At 39.2% G+C, this 20,426-nt stretch overlaps 1 protein-coding gene across 1 annotated transcript in view; it reads left to right on the forward strand.

Moving 5' to 3' along the window:
• The window catches only part of SPAG17 (sperm associated antigen 17), a 266,279-nt gene that overhangs the window by 207,093 nt on the left and 38,760 nt on the right, over positions 1-20,426 (forward strand). Inside the window, exons 34-35 of the mRNA XM_069089276.1 lie at positions 9,298-9,425; positions 14,639-14,821. Coding sequence (XP_068945377.1) covers positions 9,298-9,425; positions 14,639-14,821 — 311 coding nt within the window. The remainder of the gene's footprint in view (positions 1-9,297; positions 9,426-14,638; positions 14,822-20,426) is intronic.

Here is a 20,426-nt window from a genome sequence, read left to right on the forward strand (position 1 = left end):
TGTAGCAGCAAGCACCCCGGGCGTCCTCAGGGTTTGCCGCCAATACAGGTTCTTGGATCTGCTTTGTTAAAGGAAAGCAACTCAAAATGGGTTAACAAGCTTACTTTAATCAGTCAGACATATATCGTTTACCTTGTTCAGGAGAAAAGGTCAGCACCCTGAACCTCAAAGTATACAGGCATAATTATCAAGACAGAAACATCAAGTAGACAGATTTCCAAACTGTCCAACCATTACATCCATACCCAGTCAACATCTGGGTTTCCACATTCTGGGTTTTTCAAAGCCGGGGGACTCTCAACAACGGCTTCCCAGAATTCAGATCAAATCACAGAACACTTCTCAAAGCGAGTCCCAAAACAAAGCTACACATCAGGGCTTATATAGCCTTCTCCTGGCTCAAAGAATGTAACAACCTCATGGACTCACTGGCCAATCCAGGAGTATCTACTGAAAAACAAGCCTCCCCCACCCCAGGCTTCAGGTGCACATCAGCCTAGGGGCAGGGAAGATCTTTAAAATTTACATTCTTATTACACCAAGCCAGCATAAGGTAAAGCAAAGATCATTTACTTAAAACAAAGCAGGAATAATAACAAGTAATTAAAGTAAGCGAGGGAAAACTCTGAATTCTCATTTTCCAAGCTCACCACTTCCATGCACATGCATCTTAAGGAGGTTTTCTCTGTTTTACTAACCACACTGGGCTTATCCTGCCACCCCCAACACAGAGAATGACATTTACCATCATTCACAACAGTGTATTAGATGAATATGTGCAGCAGTATTTGGTGTTTTTCACTTCCCCACGTTGTCATGGCAGTCTAAAACCATTCATGGCACAGTGCCAGGGTGGCCCCAGAGAGAACATTCTTATTTCCTCCAGCACAAACAACATCAAAATGAAGGGGGTAATGTAGAGACAATTTTTGCTTCTTGGCATAATAAGCAGGTGAACGTTGAATATCAACATGTCCAGCAGATGGACCACAAGGCCAATTCCTGGCTGCCATTTTTTTCTTGTCTCCCTTACCAGTTTTGCTGCTCAGACACAAGTCCATGTCTTGTCCTACTGTGTGTTCCCTGACCTCCTATCAAAGGAGAAACACTGAAGACTCCTGAACTCTTCATATGCTTCTGTGAGATGGAGTTCCCAAAAAGAATAAAGGACAAACATGTCCTTTTACATATAATAACCTGTAATTATGTAAATATGTAATGATAAATATGTAATTATGTAAATATATGATAAGTATATAATAATAATAGCACCATATAATAATATATTATCTTATTTGATTCTCACAACAATATTCAAATCATGGCCCTAAAAAAAAAAAACACCAAATTTCTAAATGTACCATACACATGCTGCTACTTTTGCCTTGTTGATATTGTTATTTGATATTGCTTAGCTCTGTTAGTGCTATTACTGTCCCCATTTTTCAGTCGAGGAAACTGAGGCAAATAGAGGTTGAATGGCTCGCCTAGGGTCACACAGCTAGTAAGCATCTGAGAGTAGGATTTGAATTCAGGTTGTCCTGACTCCAAGTCCAACACTCTATCCTCTATGCCACCTAGTTGCCTAGCTAGTATATGTTTGTATCTCTATATCTGTGCATGAATCTTTGGGGGAATGTATTTTATAGTGCATATATCTGTGTATCTTGCTAGGGTTATTGTAATAGCCTCCTAACTCATCTTTCTCCATCTCTAATTCACCCTTAACAAAGCTGCCTCATTCACAAGTCTGATCATGTTGTTCTGCTGCTCCAAAACCATCAATGGGAGCTGACTGTCTAGGATTAAATACGAATCTCTTAGCTTGGCAGTTAAGACCCTCCACACAGGCCAGCACCACCCTGCCCTTTTCTGACTTATTTTATATCACAGCCCTTTGCACATTCTATGTTCTCAACAATCTGAACTCCTCAGATGATCCCTGCTCTCATCTTTTTGCCTCTGTACCTTAAAAAGAGTCATACTTGATTCTGGTTCTATCTCTATCATTGATAAGTCATGTAATGTAAGAAAACCGTACCTCAGTTTTCCCTGTCCCTCCCAGACTTAGAAACAGAGCCAGAAGGAAGAGAAATTGGGAATTTTTCTGGGTTATATGAAGTTTTGGGAGTTTGAGTCAGTATACACTGTCCAAAATTATAAAATTAAGCAATTAACAATTTCTGTAAACCTGGAATAAGGGTTTGACAATTGTGCTGGCACAGGGTCTTACAGAAACTTTCCATTGTAGAATAAATTCTGCGAATTCCTATGTGACTGTAGTATAAGCAGAGTAAAAGAAATTAAAAATGAAAAAAAAATGCTTTTTGTATTTCTTTCTTTATAATACATGATTAAAAGATAAGTAATGTTTACAAATAAAGAAAATTTCCAAGAAAATATTTTGATGAAATTTTTCATAAATGAAAAATATTTTTTAACCATTGCAATATTTAAGTTCAATTTACAATATAACAAGAGAAATGAGAACACAAAATGGTTTATGGATTTTTCAAACTCAGAAAATAAATGAAATATTGTGCAGCCATCAGGGCTCATGCTGATGACTAACAGGAAGTAACAGAGTATAATCTACCTGGGAAAAGATTTTAATGTACTAATTATAAGCTCAGCCATGGACTGCAACAATTCAGTAATCACTGCCATTTTTCCCAATTCCAAAATAAAGCAACGAGAGGTTCCCAAACTTATTTGACCTACCACTCCCTTAAAAAAATTATTCAGCACCCCCTGGCAATCTACTTTCTTTAATCCTTTTATTAAAATTAATTTCATGTTTATTTTTAGTTTACATCATTCATTTCCACAAGATTTAGAGTTACAAATTTTCTCCCTGTCAAAACTACCCACCACCCCAAAACAGCAATCCTACTGTATACCCCCTCCCCCAATCTGCTCTCTTCTATATCCTTCCTATCCCCCCTATGGCTTTCCAGTATGGCAAGATGTATCTCCATAGCCCAGTGCCTGTATATCTTATTTCCCAGTTGCATGTAAAATTATAATAATAATATATTTTTAAACATTTGATCTTAAAACTTAATTCCAGATTCTTTCCCTTCCTCCCTCATTACCCACTCTTACTGGGAAGATAAGCAATTCAATATAAGTTGTACATGTGTAGTTATGCAAAACATTTCCATAGTGGATATATTGTGAAAGACTGACTATATTTCCTTCCCTCCTATCCCACCCCCAACTTGTTCTATTCTCTACTTTGACCCTGTCCCTTTTCAAAAGTGTGTGCTTCTAACTACCCACCCCCCCCATCTGCCCTCCCCTCCATTATCCCCACTCCCATCCCCTTCCTCCCTACTCTCTTGTAGGCAAGATGCCCAATTTAGTGTGTATGCCATTCCCTCCCTATGCCAAATTCAATGAGTAGGGTTGACCCATTCCCTTTTGCCTTCCTGTTCTTCCCCTCTATTGTAACAGTTATCCCTTGCTTCTTCTATATGAGATAATTCACATCATTCTGTCTCTCCCCATCTCCTTTCATTACATTCCTCTCTCACCTCTCAATTTCACCTTTTAAATATCATCCCTTCCTATTCAATTGATCCTGTGCCCTCTATGTATACCTGTACACATATATACACACTCACATAGGTATTCATACTCACATATACCCTCCTATAGACATATATATGTATGCATACATTGATAAATATATATATATATACACACATTTATATTCCCTTCAACTATCCACATACTGAAAAAAATTTCATAGGTTACAATTATCATTTTTCCATGTAGGCATGTAAATAGCTCAATTTTGGTAAGTTTCTTATGATTTCTTTTCCCTGTTTACCTTCTCATTCTTCTCTTGCTTCTTGTATTTGAATGTCAAATTTTCTATTCAACTCTGATTTTTTCATCAAGAATGCTTGAAAGTCCTCTCTTCCATTGAATGACTATATTTTCCCCTGAAACGTGATACTCAATTTTGCTGGGTAGGTTATTCTTGGTTTTAATCCCAGCTCCTTTGACCTCTGGAATATCATATTCCAAGCCCTTTGATTCCTTAATGTAGAAGCTGCTGGATCCTGTATTATTCTGATTGTGTTTCCACAAAATTCAAATTGTTTCTTCTTAGCTTCTTGTAATATTTTCTCCTTGATCTGGGAACTCTGCAACCTGGATATAATATTCCTAGGAGTTTTCTTTTTGGGATCTTTTCCAAGAGATGAATTCTTTCAACCTCTATTTTGCCCTCTGGTTCTAAAACATCAGGGCAATTTTCCCTTGAGAATTTCTTGAAGGATGATTTCTAGGTTCTTTTTTTGATCATGGCTTTCAGGTAGTCTAATAATTTTTAAATTATCTCTCCTGGATCTATTTTCCAGGTCAGTGGTTTTTCCAATGAGATATTTCACATTGCCTTCTATTTTTTCATTCTTTTGGATTTATTTAATAATATCTTGATTTCTCATAAAGTCATTAGGTTCCATTCACTCCAATCTAGTTTTGAAGGAATTATTCTCTTCAGTGAGCTTTTGAAATTCTTTTTCCTTCTGGCAAATTTGGCTTTTTAAGGCATTCTTCTCCTCATTGGCTTTTGGGGACTCTTTTGCCATTTGAGTTAATCTATTTTTTAAGTCAGGTTGTTGACTCGCTTTTCATGATTTTCTTGCATCATTCTCATTTCTCTTCCCAATTTTTCCTCCACTTCTCTTACTTGATTCTCAAAATCCTTCTTGAGCTCCTCCATGGCCTGTAACCAATTCATATTTTTCTTGGATGCTTTTGGTGCAGGAGTTCTGGCTTCATTGTCTTCCTGCCATTCCATGCTTTGATCCTTTTTGTCCCCAAAAAAAGGAATCTAAAGTTGGATTGCTGTGCTTGCTTTGCTTCCTTTGTTTGCTCATGTTGACACTCAATTAACGTGTTTCCCCGATAATAAGACCTCTCCCGAAAATAAGCCCTCCCCTTACTGTGTAAGATTCCTCTAAAATAAGCCCTCCCCCGAAAATAAGCCCTATTGAGATTGCTACTGTAGTGAAGGTGATCCCCTGCGCTACGCGCTACATTACGGTACCCTCTGTATGCACCGTCCCCCCCCCCACCATGAAACACACGCCGCGCTCCGAGCTGCATCCAATCAGAGCTACAGCAGTGAGCGCGTCATCCTGTTCTTCCCCAGTGATTTTCTTATTGAATAAAGGTACATTTTTTTGTTCACATTTACCTGTTTATTAAAATTGCTGTCAATGTTCATTAAAATAAGCCCTCCCCTGAAAATAAGCCCTCTGGTGTTTTTCTGTCCAAAAAATTAATAAGACAGTGTCTTATTATCGGGGAAACACGGTACTTGACTTTTGAGCTCTTTGCCACAGTAGAATTCTGCTTCCAGAGGAGAGAGCTTTGTCCCAAATCACTGAGATTTTCTCAGCTGCCGGAGCTATGAGGAGGGCAAAGCCTCTACAGCCCCCACCAGCTCTGGCTCACTGGTCACATACCCCAGGACCTCCACCCAAGATAGCAATCCAGATCTTGGTAGGATAAAGCAAAAGCAATTACCCTCTGAATGGTTACTTGTCCCCTCTATGATTTGCAGGCAGGGAGCTCTGAAGCAGCCACATGGAGATGGCTACATGGCTGCCACATCTCCACCACTTCTTGTTCTGGGGGCAAAGGCCGAACCATGCCTCTGTCCCCCCCAGTTCCAACAGAGTTCTGCACTGACCTTTTACTTTGTCTTTGGCACTCATGGGTTGGTATTTCTGGAAACTGCCACAGCTACTGGTGATCCACTCTCCCAACATCCAGCCACTGCTGGTCAGGGACACCCTGGGGCTAAAACCGCAGGCTCACTTGGGGCTGGGCTTAGCTCCCAGCTCACTGCTATAAACCCTTCCCATTTACCTGCCAGACTTCCTTCAGCAGGAGATTTGTTTCTCTGTGTCACTTTGTGGGTTCTGTAGGTCTAAAATTTGTTTGAGCCACATTTTATAGGTATTTGAGGTGGTTATGGGGGGAGCTCATGGAGTTTTCCTGCTTCTATGCTGCCATCTTGGCTCCTCCCCTCTTTAATCCTTTGGTATTTGTTGTTGTTGCTTTTAATATATGTCTTTTAAAAAACTACCTCCCTAGATCATTATAGCACCCCCCAGGAGATGGTATCACCCACTTTGGAAATCTATAGAACCATTCCTACCCTATGTTATTCATATCTTTACTTCAGAGATTGAATCCCCAAATTATTTGGTTTGGGGGCCTTTTTAAAAAACAATGCCCTTCTATGATCTGTCCTTGGGTGCCGGTGTCAGAGACAATGTTGAGCTAGAAGGATTGTAGAGCCAGTCCTTTGTGACAATGCTGGTCTGCAGCTTGAGATTTCTGCACTGAATGGGAAATTGTTGTTGTTCAGTCATCACAGTCATATCTGACACTTCATAACCCCATTTGGGGTTTTATTGGCAAAGATACTAGAGTGGTTTACCATTTTCTTCTCCAACTCATTTTACAGATGAGGAAACTTAGTCAAACAGGGTTAAGTGACTTGCCAGGGTCACACAACTAATAAATGTCTGACAATAGATTTGAACTCACAAAGAAATCTTCCTAATTGCAAGCCCTATAGTCTATCATCTTAATCAATAATTTCCAAAGAGCAGCAGTCATGAATTCATACCTATTAGGTGCAAAGTATGGTACCAGGAACTAGGAATTCAAACACAAAAATGAAATTATTCTTACCCACAAAGAAATTAAATTCTACTTGGAAGAAATAATCTTTATCCCAACAGATAAATAAATAGAAGGTGATTTGAGGAAAGGAAATGAACAGGTAGGATTAGGAAGGACTTGCCATAGTAGGTGGCATCTGAGTTGAGCCTTAAAGGAAATTAAGATTTTAAAGGCCATGGAGAATGTCCTGTATGTTTTCATAGATATAGGAGATGGAATAGAATGTTCAGGGTAGAGGTCATAGGCCATTTTGCTTAGAACACAGAGTGTAACAAGGTTAGTTACATGAAATATAGAAAGAGAGGCACATGATAGCAGAAAACTTTAAATTCCAGGTTTCTGGGTTTTGGTTTCATCTAGAAGTAATATTTTTTTGAACAGGGAAGAACATTATAAAATCTGTGCCTTAGGGATGTTATTTTGACAGCAGTGTGAAGGATGGGATAGATAGAAGATACCATGTTTCCCCAATAATAAGACACTGTCTTATTAAATTTTTTGGACAGAAAAACACCAGAGGGCTTATTTTCAGGGGAGGGCTTATTTTAATGAACATTGACAGCAATTTTAATAAACAGGTAAATGTGAACAAAAAAATGTACCTTTATTCAATAAGAAAATCACTGGGGAAGAACAGGATGACGCGCTCACTGCTGTAGCTCTGATTGGATGCAGCTCGGAGCGCGGCGTGTGTTTCATGGTGGGGGGGGGGACGGTGCATACAGAGGGTACCGTAATGTAGCGCGTAGCGCAGGGGATCACCTTCACTACAGTAGCAATCTCAATAGGGCTTATTTTCGGGGGAGGGCTTATTTTAGAGGAATCTTACACGGTAAGGGGAGGGCTTATTTTCAGGATAGGTCTTATTATCGGGGAAACACGGTAGTCTGAATGCTGGGAGACCAGAGGAGATTATCACAAAAGTTCAGTGAGGAGGTAATGAAGGACTGAATTAAGGCAGTGATTGTGTGAGTGGAAGGAGGAGGAAGAAAGGTGTTTATCACAGTTTCTGGTGCAGAGTAGTTAATAAATGCTAGATGATTGATTGTGGTTGTATTAACAAGACTTGATAACTGAGTATTGGGTGAGGGCGAGTGAAGAGGTCATGCAGACCCAGATGCTGAGAATATGTGTGACTTGAAGTGAGGGGGAGAGGGAAAGGGGAGGGAGAGTAAAAGGAAAGGAGAGGAGGAGGAGTGGGAGAGCAGAGGAGAGGGGAGAGAGAGAAAAAGTCAGGAGTAGTTTCAGGGTCATCTGTATGCACATGATAATTGGATCTATGAGAATTGATGAGTTGATAAAAAAAAAGAATGTAGAATGAAAAGAGAAGAGGACTCGTGATAGAGCTTTGAAGACAACCCATACACAGGGCAGGGCATGAATAATGATCCACGAGAGGAGACTTCAAGGGAACAATCAAGGAAAACCAGGAAAGAAAATCCTCATGAGCACCTCAGCAGAGATTTCCCTGAGTCATAAGGATTAAGGGAAGAAGAGGCTCAAGTCTGTCACTGGGTTGACTGGAGCTTCCAGACTCCTGTGATGCTCCTATCAAACACCAAGGGAAAAGAGTCTGAGTCGACAAAGAGATCAAATTGGACATTTGAACTGGTAAGTGGCCAGTGAGTTGTCAGGACCTTGACCTTTCCCAGGGAATCAGACTGAACTCTAACTTGGCATTGGTTCCTTTGTCTAATCCCAAAATGGTGGGGGTACAATGGGCACCTAGGAGATACACTTCACATGGAACATGAATTTGGCTACTGAGCAAGCCTGATATCTGAGGTGCTGATGCTGGATGAAGTCTTAGTCGTAAGAGACTTGGTATCTAGGTACTTAATGGCTAGGAAGAGCTGAGGCCTTGGAAAATGGAGACAAGAATGATTAGTGTCTTCACGTGATATCACTTCTGTGATAGATCACAGGGCTGCAAGTCAGGAAGACTCTTCTTCCTGAGTCCAAATCCACCCTGAGGCACTAATTGCCTTTGTGACACTGGGCAAGTCAGTTAACTCTGTTTCCTCGTCTGCAAAATGAACTGGAGAAGTAAATGGCAAACCACACCAGTATCTTTGCCAAGAAAACCCCAAATGGAGACACAAAGAGTCAGTCACATGTAATACAACTTAACAACACCAAAAAAAATACTAGCTATTATTACTTGGAAATGAAGATGGCATAAAAAAGAATTTTCTTTAAAACCTGAAACAAACAACTCCTCTGAGGTCACATAATTAATGGCAGAACCAGATTTAGAATTAAAGTGTTCCTAAAAGCCGCCTGCTTCACTCACACCCTACCCCTCACTGACAAAAATAAATTAGGCAATTGTAGAAGATATTTCGCTGTGGCTGCTAATTAAAGCAGTTGGTTTTGTGTCTGTCCTCTGATACTTACCTCTTTCCTCTCAAGGCTTACACAGGCTCTGAATGAATACTGAATTACTTTGTTTTAGCAAGGATGGTTGATTTCTCACAGTTCTAAGGAAAGAGATGGGGAGGCTCTAAAGAAGGATGCCCCACTGAATTCTGCATAGGAATTTTGATTTGGAAATGATCCTTGTGAACCTTGTCTTTGACCTAGGTGCTCTGAGCATCACTGTTCTTCGCCCTTTCTATGAAGTATCTCCGTGGATTATGAAGAAAGAATTAGACACTATTGTTCCCACAAATCTCCAGTCAAGACCCTGGAATACTTTCCCTGCAGTTGAGGTACAAAGTTGTATGGAAAAGTAGCTGTGTGAAGCATTGGTGGTCCCCTGCCTCTTCTTTCCACTCCTACCCCCACCCCACACTCTAGCAGCTCAGTTCCCCTCAAACCTTGACCCTTTACAGCCAACATGGGATAGTGGCAGAATTTGAACCCAGTCTTCCTACCAACTCCCACCATACCACCCTGCTTCTCACACCCCAATTAAAACAATAACATATTGGGGAACTCACCCTGACCAATTAAAATCACCTCTATCTCCTTTTCCCAACTGTAACAACAAATATCCTAGCATATCCAGGATGGCTACTAGCACAGTTTCTTTGGTCTGCTTTTCTAAAGGAAAACAACTTTAAAACGGTCAACAACCTTTAATTACACACACGAACACACACACACATATATATAGATAGATAGATAGACATATACATAGATATACATAGATATAGATAGGTACATATCTATTTAGTTATATCTATATCTATATCTATATCTATCTATCTATCTATCTATCTATCTATCTATCTATCTATCTATCTATCTATCTATCTATCTATCTATATATCATCATTCACTTAGTTCAGGGGGAAAAGTCAGCACCCTGAACTTCAGAGAAAATACAAATTGCAAGCAGAAAAAATACAACAAAAATAACACAAATCAACAGATAGGGTTTCTAGCTGTCTGACCAAAGCTATACATACATAGGTACCAGAGAGAGAAGTACCAACATCTGGGTTTTTATAGTCAGGGGGCTCCTCAACAACTACCCAGAGTCTTATCTGGCCAAATCACACAAATACTCTTCCAATGAGTGATCCCCAAAGATATAAACCTCTCTTCAGAGTATATACACCCTTCTTCAGAGCCAGAGGGCATCACAACACCCGGTGACCCACTGACTAATTACAAAGTAACAAAGGTGTGAGCCTTACTGAAAAATAAGCCCCCCCTAATCAAGCTTCTCTAGTTAGGCTCCAGGAGAGGCCTATTAATGATCGAGGAAGATCTACAACTCCTATTAACATTACACCAATGTTGTTATCTTTTACTCTTTTGAGATACCATAAGTATATCTATTCTGAGTAGCCCTACTTCCAGTTGGTGTGGTCATGGTTTTCCTAAATCAGAATAATCTTACATTACCTATATGGTAATAATATTTCCAACATGGAATCACCACTTTTTTTTTTGGTGGAGGCAGTCAGGGTTAAGTGACTTGCCCAGGGTCACACAGCTAGTAAGTGTCTAAGGCTAGATTTGAACTCAGATTCTCCTGACCAGAGTTGGTGCTCTATCTTCTGCCCTCCCCCCCCCTTTTTTTTGAATCAACACTTTCTAAATAATATTTAATTCCTCCCTCAAGGATTCTTTTGCCTTTCATTATAGCACACAGTTTCAATCCTTTCATGTCTTCTATTTTTCTTTTCACTTACTATTTTAGAAAAACTCAGTATGTGATAAATAGCTTTGCCATCACATTAGAATCATATGGAGATAACCTATCAAGGTTTGTGACTATAGTGGAAGAAAATAGACTTTTATTCATTTTCAAACAAATTTCCCTTGTAAAGTTTTCCCAAAGATAAAAGAAAACATTTTAAGTGAAAAGCTTCAAGTATTACCCTGGTCCTTCAAAAGCAAAATATTAGAGGGAAGGAAACATGGATATGGGTCCTGGGTAGAATTTTCTTATGTCCAGAGTATTTCTATATTTAAATCTTCCCTAAGAGCCATCCTGGAGTAACTAATATATTTTAAGTTTTGTTTTTACTTAGATTGTCTGTAATAAAGGAACATGTTTGATTAGGAGGCAGGGGATATAATTAGCATAGTGGAAAGGACCCTGAACTGAGACCCAGGACACTTGGATTCCCATCTTTGCTGTGCCCCAAAGCTGTCTGTGTGACCTCAGACAAACCACTTCATCTTTTAGGGGCTTTCACTTTCCTAATATTTAAAATGAGAAGTTGGACTGATGAGGGATGGCTCACAATAGATTCAGCAGGAACTCTGATCTTATCTAAGACCTGAAAGCCTGCAATTCATTCTGGAAAGAATTCAGTAGGCCCAAGCAAACTTGGAGTCAGAGTTGTAAAAGTTTATTGTATGCTTTACAGTGGGCAAGGGTGGCTTAGGGGACCTGCAAGTTTATTGTTAGGCTATACAGCGGGCAAGAGTCCTTTAGGGAACATGCAACCTTAAAGGGGTAGAATTAAGGTTTTTATACCATGTTTCCCTGATAATAAGACACTGTCTTATTATATTTTTTTGGACAGAAAAACACCAGAGGGCTTATTTTCAGGGGAGGGCTTATTTTAATGAACATTGACAGCAATTTTAATAAACAGGTAAATGTGAACCAAAAAATGTACCTTTATTCAATAAGCAAATCACTGGGGAAGGCTTATTTTCGGGATAGGTCTTATTATCGGGGAAACAGGGTAGAGTAATCCATTGTAGAACCCCTGCCAATTATGCTAACTAGGTGATTAAAGGTGGGATTAGGGAGGAGTTAAGGTGGGGTGTGTTTAAAGGGACATGCATTTTTAATGTAACTGCACAGGTGTATTGCCCATAATTCACTGGGAAAAAGCCCAAGGTGGGGGGCTACCTGGAGGTGTGGTTTTAGGCTTGAAACATCTCTGAGTCAGCTAGCAGTTAAGGGCTGACTGAGAAGTGTCCAGTCTGCCACCCATCAGTGTCATGTTTGACAAGATTGATATCTGGGAACCAAGGCTAATGGAGATTCAGTGTGTGGATAATAGGCTAAGGAGTTAACCCAGAGATAGGGTCCTGAAGGATTCATTGAGGCAGCCAAGGAGTTAACCTAGAGATAGGGTATGGGGACAGGGTGACACTATACAAGAGGGAGATAATAGTTGCCTAAGCTGGAATGTTTATAGATACTTTTGTGAAAGATTGATAGGTGTAGCTTGTTATTGTTCCAAGCTGAGATAAACAATTCATGAGTTGTTGCTGGGCAGAGTTAATGCTTTGAAGCTGGGGGAGGGAAGGGGGGTGATTTTACAAACTGGCTTTACAAATTGATGTTACAAATATAGATCCCAAGCATCCCATCAGGACTAAAATGATCTCTAAGTCCTCTTCCAGCTTATTTAGCACTTTGTTCTAAAAAACTTATAACCAACATGGATCAAGAAAAGCAATAAATTTGCAGTGAAGTTGAATTAAATGCTTAATCATTGACACTAATCACAATGGATCATTTCCTTGACTTATTAGAAGAAAATTCCAGCTAAACATGCTCATTATTTCTTTGAGAAAACTGAACTAAAGAAGGCGCCACTTCTGAAGCATTCTGAATGCTTTCAAAATGAACTTTTCAAGTAGTGCCTCTAGTTTCTTTTTAAATTGGTAGGACTCTCCATTAATAGCCCACTAGCTCACTAGGACAAGCCTTGGGAGTTAGTAATATCAAAGAAAAGGGTGCCCTTTATCCCACAGTATGGCAAGTGGATAGGGGACTAGAGTTAGAAAGAACTACTTTCAAATCCCAATGTAGAAATTTAACTCTACTTAAGTTAAGAAAACTTAACTTAACCCTAAGGAAGTCACTGAACCTCTGTGTGCCTCCACATCCTTATCTAAAAGGAGGGAAAAACAAGGTGGGAGGGAAGGGTTTGGACTCTTAGATTTCCCCAGCTGTAAACCTATTGTCATTTGTCATTTATCTTACTTGGGCTAGCAAAAATATGGATCCCCAGATTTGTTGGGGAAGGAAAGAAAAGGCATCTGGTAGGTAGGATGGATACTAAATATAAGAGCCACCCCTGAATACAATGGCCTGTTTCGTCATGATATTGCAGAGAAGTCTCTATTCAGTCTTTCACCCATAGGCATACAATGTTTCCAGTGAACAGCAACAGATTCTATATATAAACTATGTTTGAGAATAAAGTGGAAACGATTTGTCTTCCTCTGAAACACTTTTGAGGGTATTATTTTTTAGCTGTTAGAAATTTAGAACTGGAGGGGATCTTGTCTCTTAATTTATAATTGACCAAATTGCGGGCCAAAAAAGTTGAGTGACTTATCTAAGGTCACCCAGCTAGTTAGTAGCAGCAAACCTAGGACCAGAATGAATGCCCATCTCCTGGCTTTCAGTCTAGGGTTCTATTAAATATATACGAGCACTCTAAAACAAAGAAGCATTGGAATGACCCAAATGACCATTGTTGGCTCATATCAGTGCTGTGATGGTATGCCATGAGTCACACCAGGCACTTTAAAGCAAAGGCAAAGAAATATACCATAAATAAACTTAATTAGAGGAACACCCCACAAATGTAGGTCAACATTAAGGTGGCCTTTTGTATTCTAAGTGATTGCTAAAAGACAGAGACCATCCCAGGCTTAGGAATTTGAATATACTCTGGAGACCTATTTAAAACTTAAGGATAGCTCTAGGGGAATCCAGAATAGGTCCAAATCTTCCAAAGAGGCACAGATTCTCAAGAAATTTCTAGAGCAGGATGGATATGGGAGCAGATATATTATGTATCCACAAACCTATGTCTCAGGGCTGCCAGTACAATAAATTCAATTAACATTTAGTAAGCACCTACTATATGCCAAGCACTGTACACAAGAACTGCCACAGAATCTACCCATTCTGAGAAGAATGGAAAATTCTTTAGCCCTAAATGAATATTGGATAATGATCTCTTCTCCATGGTACAGCATTGTCTGGAAACCACCTTGTGCCCCTGGCTTTGCCATTCTTCAAGCATCTAGATTTCAAATGATCAAAATAAAAGTCTTAGTGACATGTATCAGGGAAGCCAGTCAGGGTGACCTATATCTATTACCTCTGCTTCTGGGGAGGTTGGAGCTGGTGGGTCACTTGAGCTCAAGAGTTCTGAGCTACATGTACTAAGACCAAAGCCGATGGAGTGTCCACACTATGTCTGGTACCAGTATAGCAAGTCCCAAGGAGAGAAAGGATTGCCTAAGGAAACACAAACCAGGCAAGGTTAGACACAGAGCAGGTCAAAGACTCCATGCTGATCAAAGATGGTATAGGCCCACTTCCAACTGAGATGAGATAGGAAAATCCAGTCTCAAAAAAACCCCCAAAATGTATTGGGGAAAATGCTAGACCAGTCAGGGATCCAAAAATACTTTTAATTATAAAACATTCTACATAATAAGCTATTTTATTTTATTATTGGTGGTGGTTTTGTTTGTACAGAAGAAAACTCCTGGTCCCCCATTTGGAACTCGAATTTGGAAGGGTCTATCCATCAGGAACATGCACTTGGCTTACCTACCTGCACCTATCAGAAAATGCCCTGAAGTGCTCCAGGTCCGGCAATTCATTCAGCACGAGGTCATTCAGAATGAACTGAAGCTAAAGCTGCAGTTTTCTCTTAAGGTAACCGGAACCATGAGATCATTATCTCCCAAAAGGACAAAGGTGCTTCATCTCTTTTCCAGGGTTAGGATTGGGTATCATCAGCATTCTGTTTCCTGTGTCCCTTCTTTTCATTTACATCATTGTACTCATTGTGCATGTTGTTGTCTTAATGCTGCTTGCTTCACCCTGCCTCAGTCTACATCTTGTCATTTTTCTCTGGACTCCTTATATTTGCCATTTTTTACAATAAAATAATACTCCATTATACTCCTATAGCCATAATTTGTTCAATAGCTCCTTACTTTATTCCCAGTTTTTTTGCTGATGTGCTGCTATGAATATATGTTGGCATATATAGAATGGGACTGGTAGGTGGTGCAGTAGATAAGTGCCAGGCCTGGAGTCAGGAAAACTCATCTTCATGAGTTCTAATCTGGTCTTAGACATTTAATAGCTATGTAACCTTGGGCAAGTCACTTGACTTTGCCTCAGTTCCCTCATCTGTAAAATGAGCTGGAGAAAGAAATAGCAAACAATTCCACTATCTTTTCCAAGAAAACACCAAATAGGGTCACAGAGTTAGATATGACTGAAACAACTCAACAACAACATATAAAACATCTATGTTGTTGATCCCCTTGAGGTATGTTTCCAGTAATATGATCTCTGGGTCAAAGAATATGAGCAGATCAACAACTTTTCTCACATTAAATTGTCTTCCAAAATAGTTGGTCCAACTTACAGCTCTATCAACAGTGTATAAGTATGACTATCTTCCCACATCTCTTCCAACTTTGAACATTTTCTACTTTTGTCCTATTTTCTGCTTTCTTTCTAAATGCTCATATATAATAACTTCAATAATAAGTCCTAGAATTTTGCCAGGCTATGAAGTCAAGCTCACTGGCCTATAGTTAGAAAATTATACCTTTTCTCTTTTTTTCTATTTTTTGAAAAGCAAAGTAACATTTACCATTGTGATAGCTCTTGTGATACTTCTTCTATTCTCCATTATTTTCCTTTCTTATCAATTTTTTTGAACTTAAGTGCAAAATAAGAAAAGAAAAAGAAAGCATTGCCATGTGCACAGCAGAATGTAAGAAAGGATTAAAAATATACAGCAATAAATTTCCATTTCAAGAAAGTCTATATAATAAATTGTGTTCAGAGCTGTCCATTTTTTCTTTGCTATCTTGTAAGTTTTCTTTTGTTCTCTGCTGTACACTTTTTACTTTGTCCTTTGTCTCCTTTCCTCCCCCCACAAGAGGGCTATAATTAAGCACACACACACATACACACACACACGAACTTATACACACATACATAGATATCTATAATCATCCTCATATGTAAACATACCATTCATATGCATCTATATAAAACAGCACTATACTTGTGTGTCTTCTGTTTCTCTGAGGGTGGATAACATCTTCCTTCATAAGTCCATGTCTTTCCATATTTTTCCACCAACTCACCAAGTCTACCAACTCATTTCCTATACCACAGCAATATTCCAACCTTATACTGTCTAGCTATTTTAAATAGTCTAAAGCAATGTTGATTAATATGGCTGATGTATAGCATAGTTTGTTTTTTGTCTTTTGATTAAATCTATTTTAGCTTCAACTTTGTCTGAGATCATGATTACTATGCCTGCTTTTTTTCCCTAATAAATTCTATTCCTTATCTTTATTTTATGTTTATGTGTATCTCTTATTTCCTATCCCTCCTGACTTCTCTACTTTATTTCTACCTCTCTTGCCCTCCTAGTATTTAACCTACCCCCTCCAAAGATCCCTCTCTTATCCCTCCCCCCCACCCTTTCCCCTTACCCTCTTGTTTCTATCTGAATTTAGAAGATGTTGATAGCCTTCCAAAAATATATTATTCTTTCTTTATCCCATTCCTGTTAATGAAGATATCCTTCTATACCCTAAATTTCCCTCTAAAAATTCCTCCCTTATCCTCTCTCCCTCCCCTAAGCTTTTTTATTTCTTTCTGAATTTAGAAGACTTTTATACCCTTCTAAATATATATGTATCATTCCCTCTTTAACCCATTGCCAATGAGAGTAAGGTTCAAGAACTACCTGCCCTCATCCCCTATCTAATTCCTGTGTCAGTTCTTCTTCTCACACCTCATTTGTATAACTACTCTTTTCTTCCTTTTCCTAAACAGTTTTGAACTACCCAATTACTAATAACAGTCTTATACTTAGATTTTACATTTCCTCACATAAAAAGTAAACAGTCCCTTGTAATTAGTCTTTGATATGTACTTATATTTCTCTTGGATCCTGGATGTCAAATTTTCTATTAAGTTCAGGGAACTTTTTGCAAGAAAAACATGAAAGTCTGGCAATTCATTGAATATCCTTTTTTTTTTCCATTTCAGATTGTGCTTAACTTTGCTAGGTGTAATGTTTTTGACCACAACCCCAGTTCTTTTGCTCTTTGATATATAGTGTTCCAAGACCTGCAGTCTTTTAGTGTAGCCACTGCTAGGTCTTAGGTGATCCTAATTGTGTTTCTGTCATATTTGAATTTTTTTTCTTGTTGCTCATACTATTTGACTGTGATATTCATCTAGATTTTCCCATAGGATCTCTTTCAGGTGATCAGTGGATTTTTTTTTCTATTTCTACTTTCCCCTTTTGTTCTAAAGTTTCATTACAATTTTCTCTAGTTATTTCTTGCATTATTATATCAAGATTTGTTTCTTGAGGTAGTCTGATTATTCCTATATTTTCTCTTCTTGATCTGTTCTCCAGAGAAGTTGTTTTTCTTATTTTCACATTTTCTTCTATTTTTTCATTCTTTATATTTTGTTTTATTATTTCTTGGTCTCTTATAACTTTTCTGGCTTCCCTTTCCCCAATTCTAATTTTCAAGGAGTCATTTTCTCCCTCAAGATTCTGGATCTCCTTTTTCCAGTTGACTGACTTTCTTTTCATAAATTTCTTGTTTTACTTTGTTCTCTTTTAAAAATTTTCCTCAATCTCTTTCATTTGATTTTTAAAGTCTTTTTAAAGTTCTACTACGAATTCTTTTTTGGGCAGGAGACCATTTGACATTATCCTTTGGGGTAAGAGAGGCATTTTTTTTTGCTTTAGTGTCTTCCTCTGAAGACCAACCCCAGACTTCTCTATTCCCATAGTAACTTTCTACAATTCAGTTCTTCCTCTTTTGCCTGGTCACTTTTTTTTTAAATTTGTAGCAGCTTATTATTGTAACCACCTCTAGTTCTGGGATCTGGCGGATGATGCCTCTGGCCTCTGAGCCTCCTTCAGTTTTCGCCTTTCACGCTGGAACTGAAACCAAGAACTCCAACCTCCTGTAAGTGCCCACAGTCAGTGGTATCCCCACACCACTGCTTCTGCACTCACATATTACGTGCTGGTTCCTTCTCACCCAGGGCCAGCTGGACCTGGTGTCCCTTATCAGGAGAGGTTCCCTCAATCTTCCCTCACTCAAACACCAAATCCCCACACTGTCTGGGAAGTGAAAATTCCTATGGCTGGGACTGAAGCTATCTCCCAGCCCAGCTAGCCCCAGGGCTTGCTGCTTGCAGTTTCAGAGGAGCTGCCCTGGAGGTGTTTACACTTCACAGGGATCAAACCTCCTTCTATAATTTTTCTTGGGATCTTCTCCCATTGTTTCAGGAAGACCACTCTTCTGCTCCAACTTCTGTTTATTTTTACCACTCTATGTTTGCCCAAGGTGTGATTTAGTCTTGTTTGTGGGGGAAACCCAGAGAGGTTGGAATTTTCTTACCAGAATCTTCCCAAAAATCTTCTCCTCTCTATTATTTTTTAAAGGTCACTAACAGTGGCTCCATCCCGGGAGTTCTTTCAGTAGCCTAGGATAAAGTTTATTCAGGAACTCATTAAGGGAAGCTAGGAACTCTCTGTTCATTCCTTCATTCATAAAGCTTTTACTTAATGCCTACTACATACAAGGCACCAGGATAGGGGTTGGTGATACAAAGACAAAAACAAAATTGTTCCTGTCCTCTAGGAGATTATATTCTACTGGGAGGATGCAATATCTACATTGATGAGCAAATACAAAATACACACAAAGTAATTTGAGGGGTAAAGAAACACTTACTTTGGGGAATTAGGAAAGGTTTCATGTAGGAGGTGGCACCAAAATGAACCTTAAAAGGAGCAATGGATTCTAAGAGGTAAAAGTTAGGATGGAGAGCATTCCAGACATGAGAGACAGCCTGTGCAAAGGTGCATAGGTGGGAGATGGAATGTTGTATTGGGGAAACAGAAGTAGAACAATCTGGTTGGAATGTAGAATGCATGTAGGGAATAATGTGAAACAAACCCAGAAAGGTTGACAGATTTTGATGGACTTTAAATATCAAACAGAAAAGTTTGTTTTTTAACTTAGAGTCAATTGGGGCTGCTACAGCTTTTTAAGCAAGGGAGTGACCTACTTAGAACCATGCTTCAGGAATATCGTTTTGGCAGTATCCTGAATGAACAAAATAAAGAGAGAAAAAGACTGGAAGAGGGAGACCAGTTAGGAGGCTCCACCTGGTGTGGTGGTGTAAGTTTGTAATCTCTGCTACTGGGGAAGGAGAGGCTAAAGAATCTCTTGAGCTACAGTGGGCTAAGTCAATTGGGTAGCCATACAAAGTTCAGTGTTGGTATGGTCAGTCATTTGGAAAGAAGGGCCACTGGGGTGAACTGGCCCAAGTCAGGAAAATGAAGCAGATGAAAATTCCTTTACTGATCAAAGGGAGACTAGACCAATGATTTAACTCTGTACTTCTAACCTGGAAAAAATAGAGACCCAGTGTCAAAATTTTTTTTAAAAAAGGAAAAGAAAAAAAAGGAGGCTATTATAAAGACAAAGGAAAAAAGGAAGCTATTCCCCTTGCCATCCACATAGATGCCATTTTCCATGTATGTGCATGTCTTTAGTAGCATTGAAAACCTTTGTGGCTGCCTATGTCCTTGTTTGTGTGATTCAGTAGTCCAATCTTACCAACTCCTCATTTATCTTTAGTTTCTACCCTCTCTGCATCACTTTTGTGCTATCCTTCCCTAGCTAAAAAAATCATTTTCCTTGAAAGTTAAAACAAAAGTTGAGATGATAGATATGACTTCTGTCATCTCATCTACCTGGCATAGGGGTCCAACCTTTCTTTTATTTTTTCTTGCCCCCCTCACTTTTTTATGTTCCTCCTATTCATCACCAACCTCATTGCTTTCTTAGCTTTAGTGCCCCTGACACTCTTCTTCTTCTTTTTTTTTTAAGCAATTGGGGTTAAGTAACTTGCTCAAAGTTACACGGCCAGGTGTTTCTGGGTGAGTGCTAAGTGTCTGAGCCCGTATTCGATCCCCAGGTCATCCTGACACTGGGGCCGGTGCTCTTTACTTGCTGTGCTACCTGGCCGCCCCCCCCCACACTCTTCTTACAGAACCATGCCACTCTTACATGTTCCCTCCTTTTTACTTTCCCTTCCTTTCATCTTCTATGCAGATCTTTTTTAAAGTTGAAGCTGTTTGATGAATACCTTGGGTAGCCATATGGGTCACTTTAGATAACTCCCTCTCTTCTTTTTCAGTAGAATAATTTGCATTTCTGTCTTCAGAATTTTCTTTCTG

This window comes from Petaurus breviceps, unplaced genomic scaffold (genome assembly GCF_028583685.1).
Source record: "Petaurus breviceps papuanus isolate PSGF00001 unplaced genomic scaffold, PetGlider_PUasm1.0 186, whole genome shotgun sequence".
Lineage (NCBI taxonomy): Eukaryota > Metazoa > Chordata > Mammalia > Diprotodontia > Petauridae > Petaurus > Petaurus breviceps.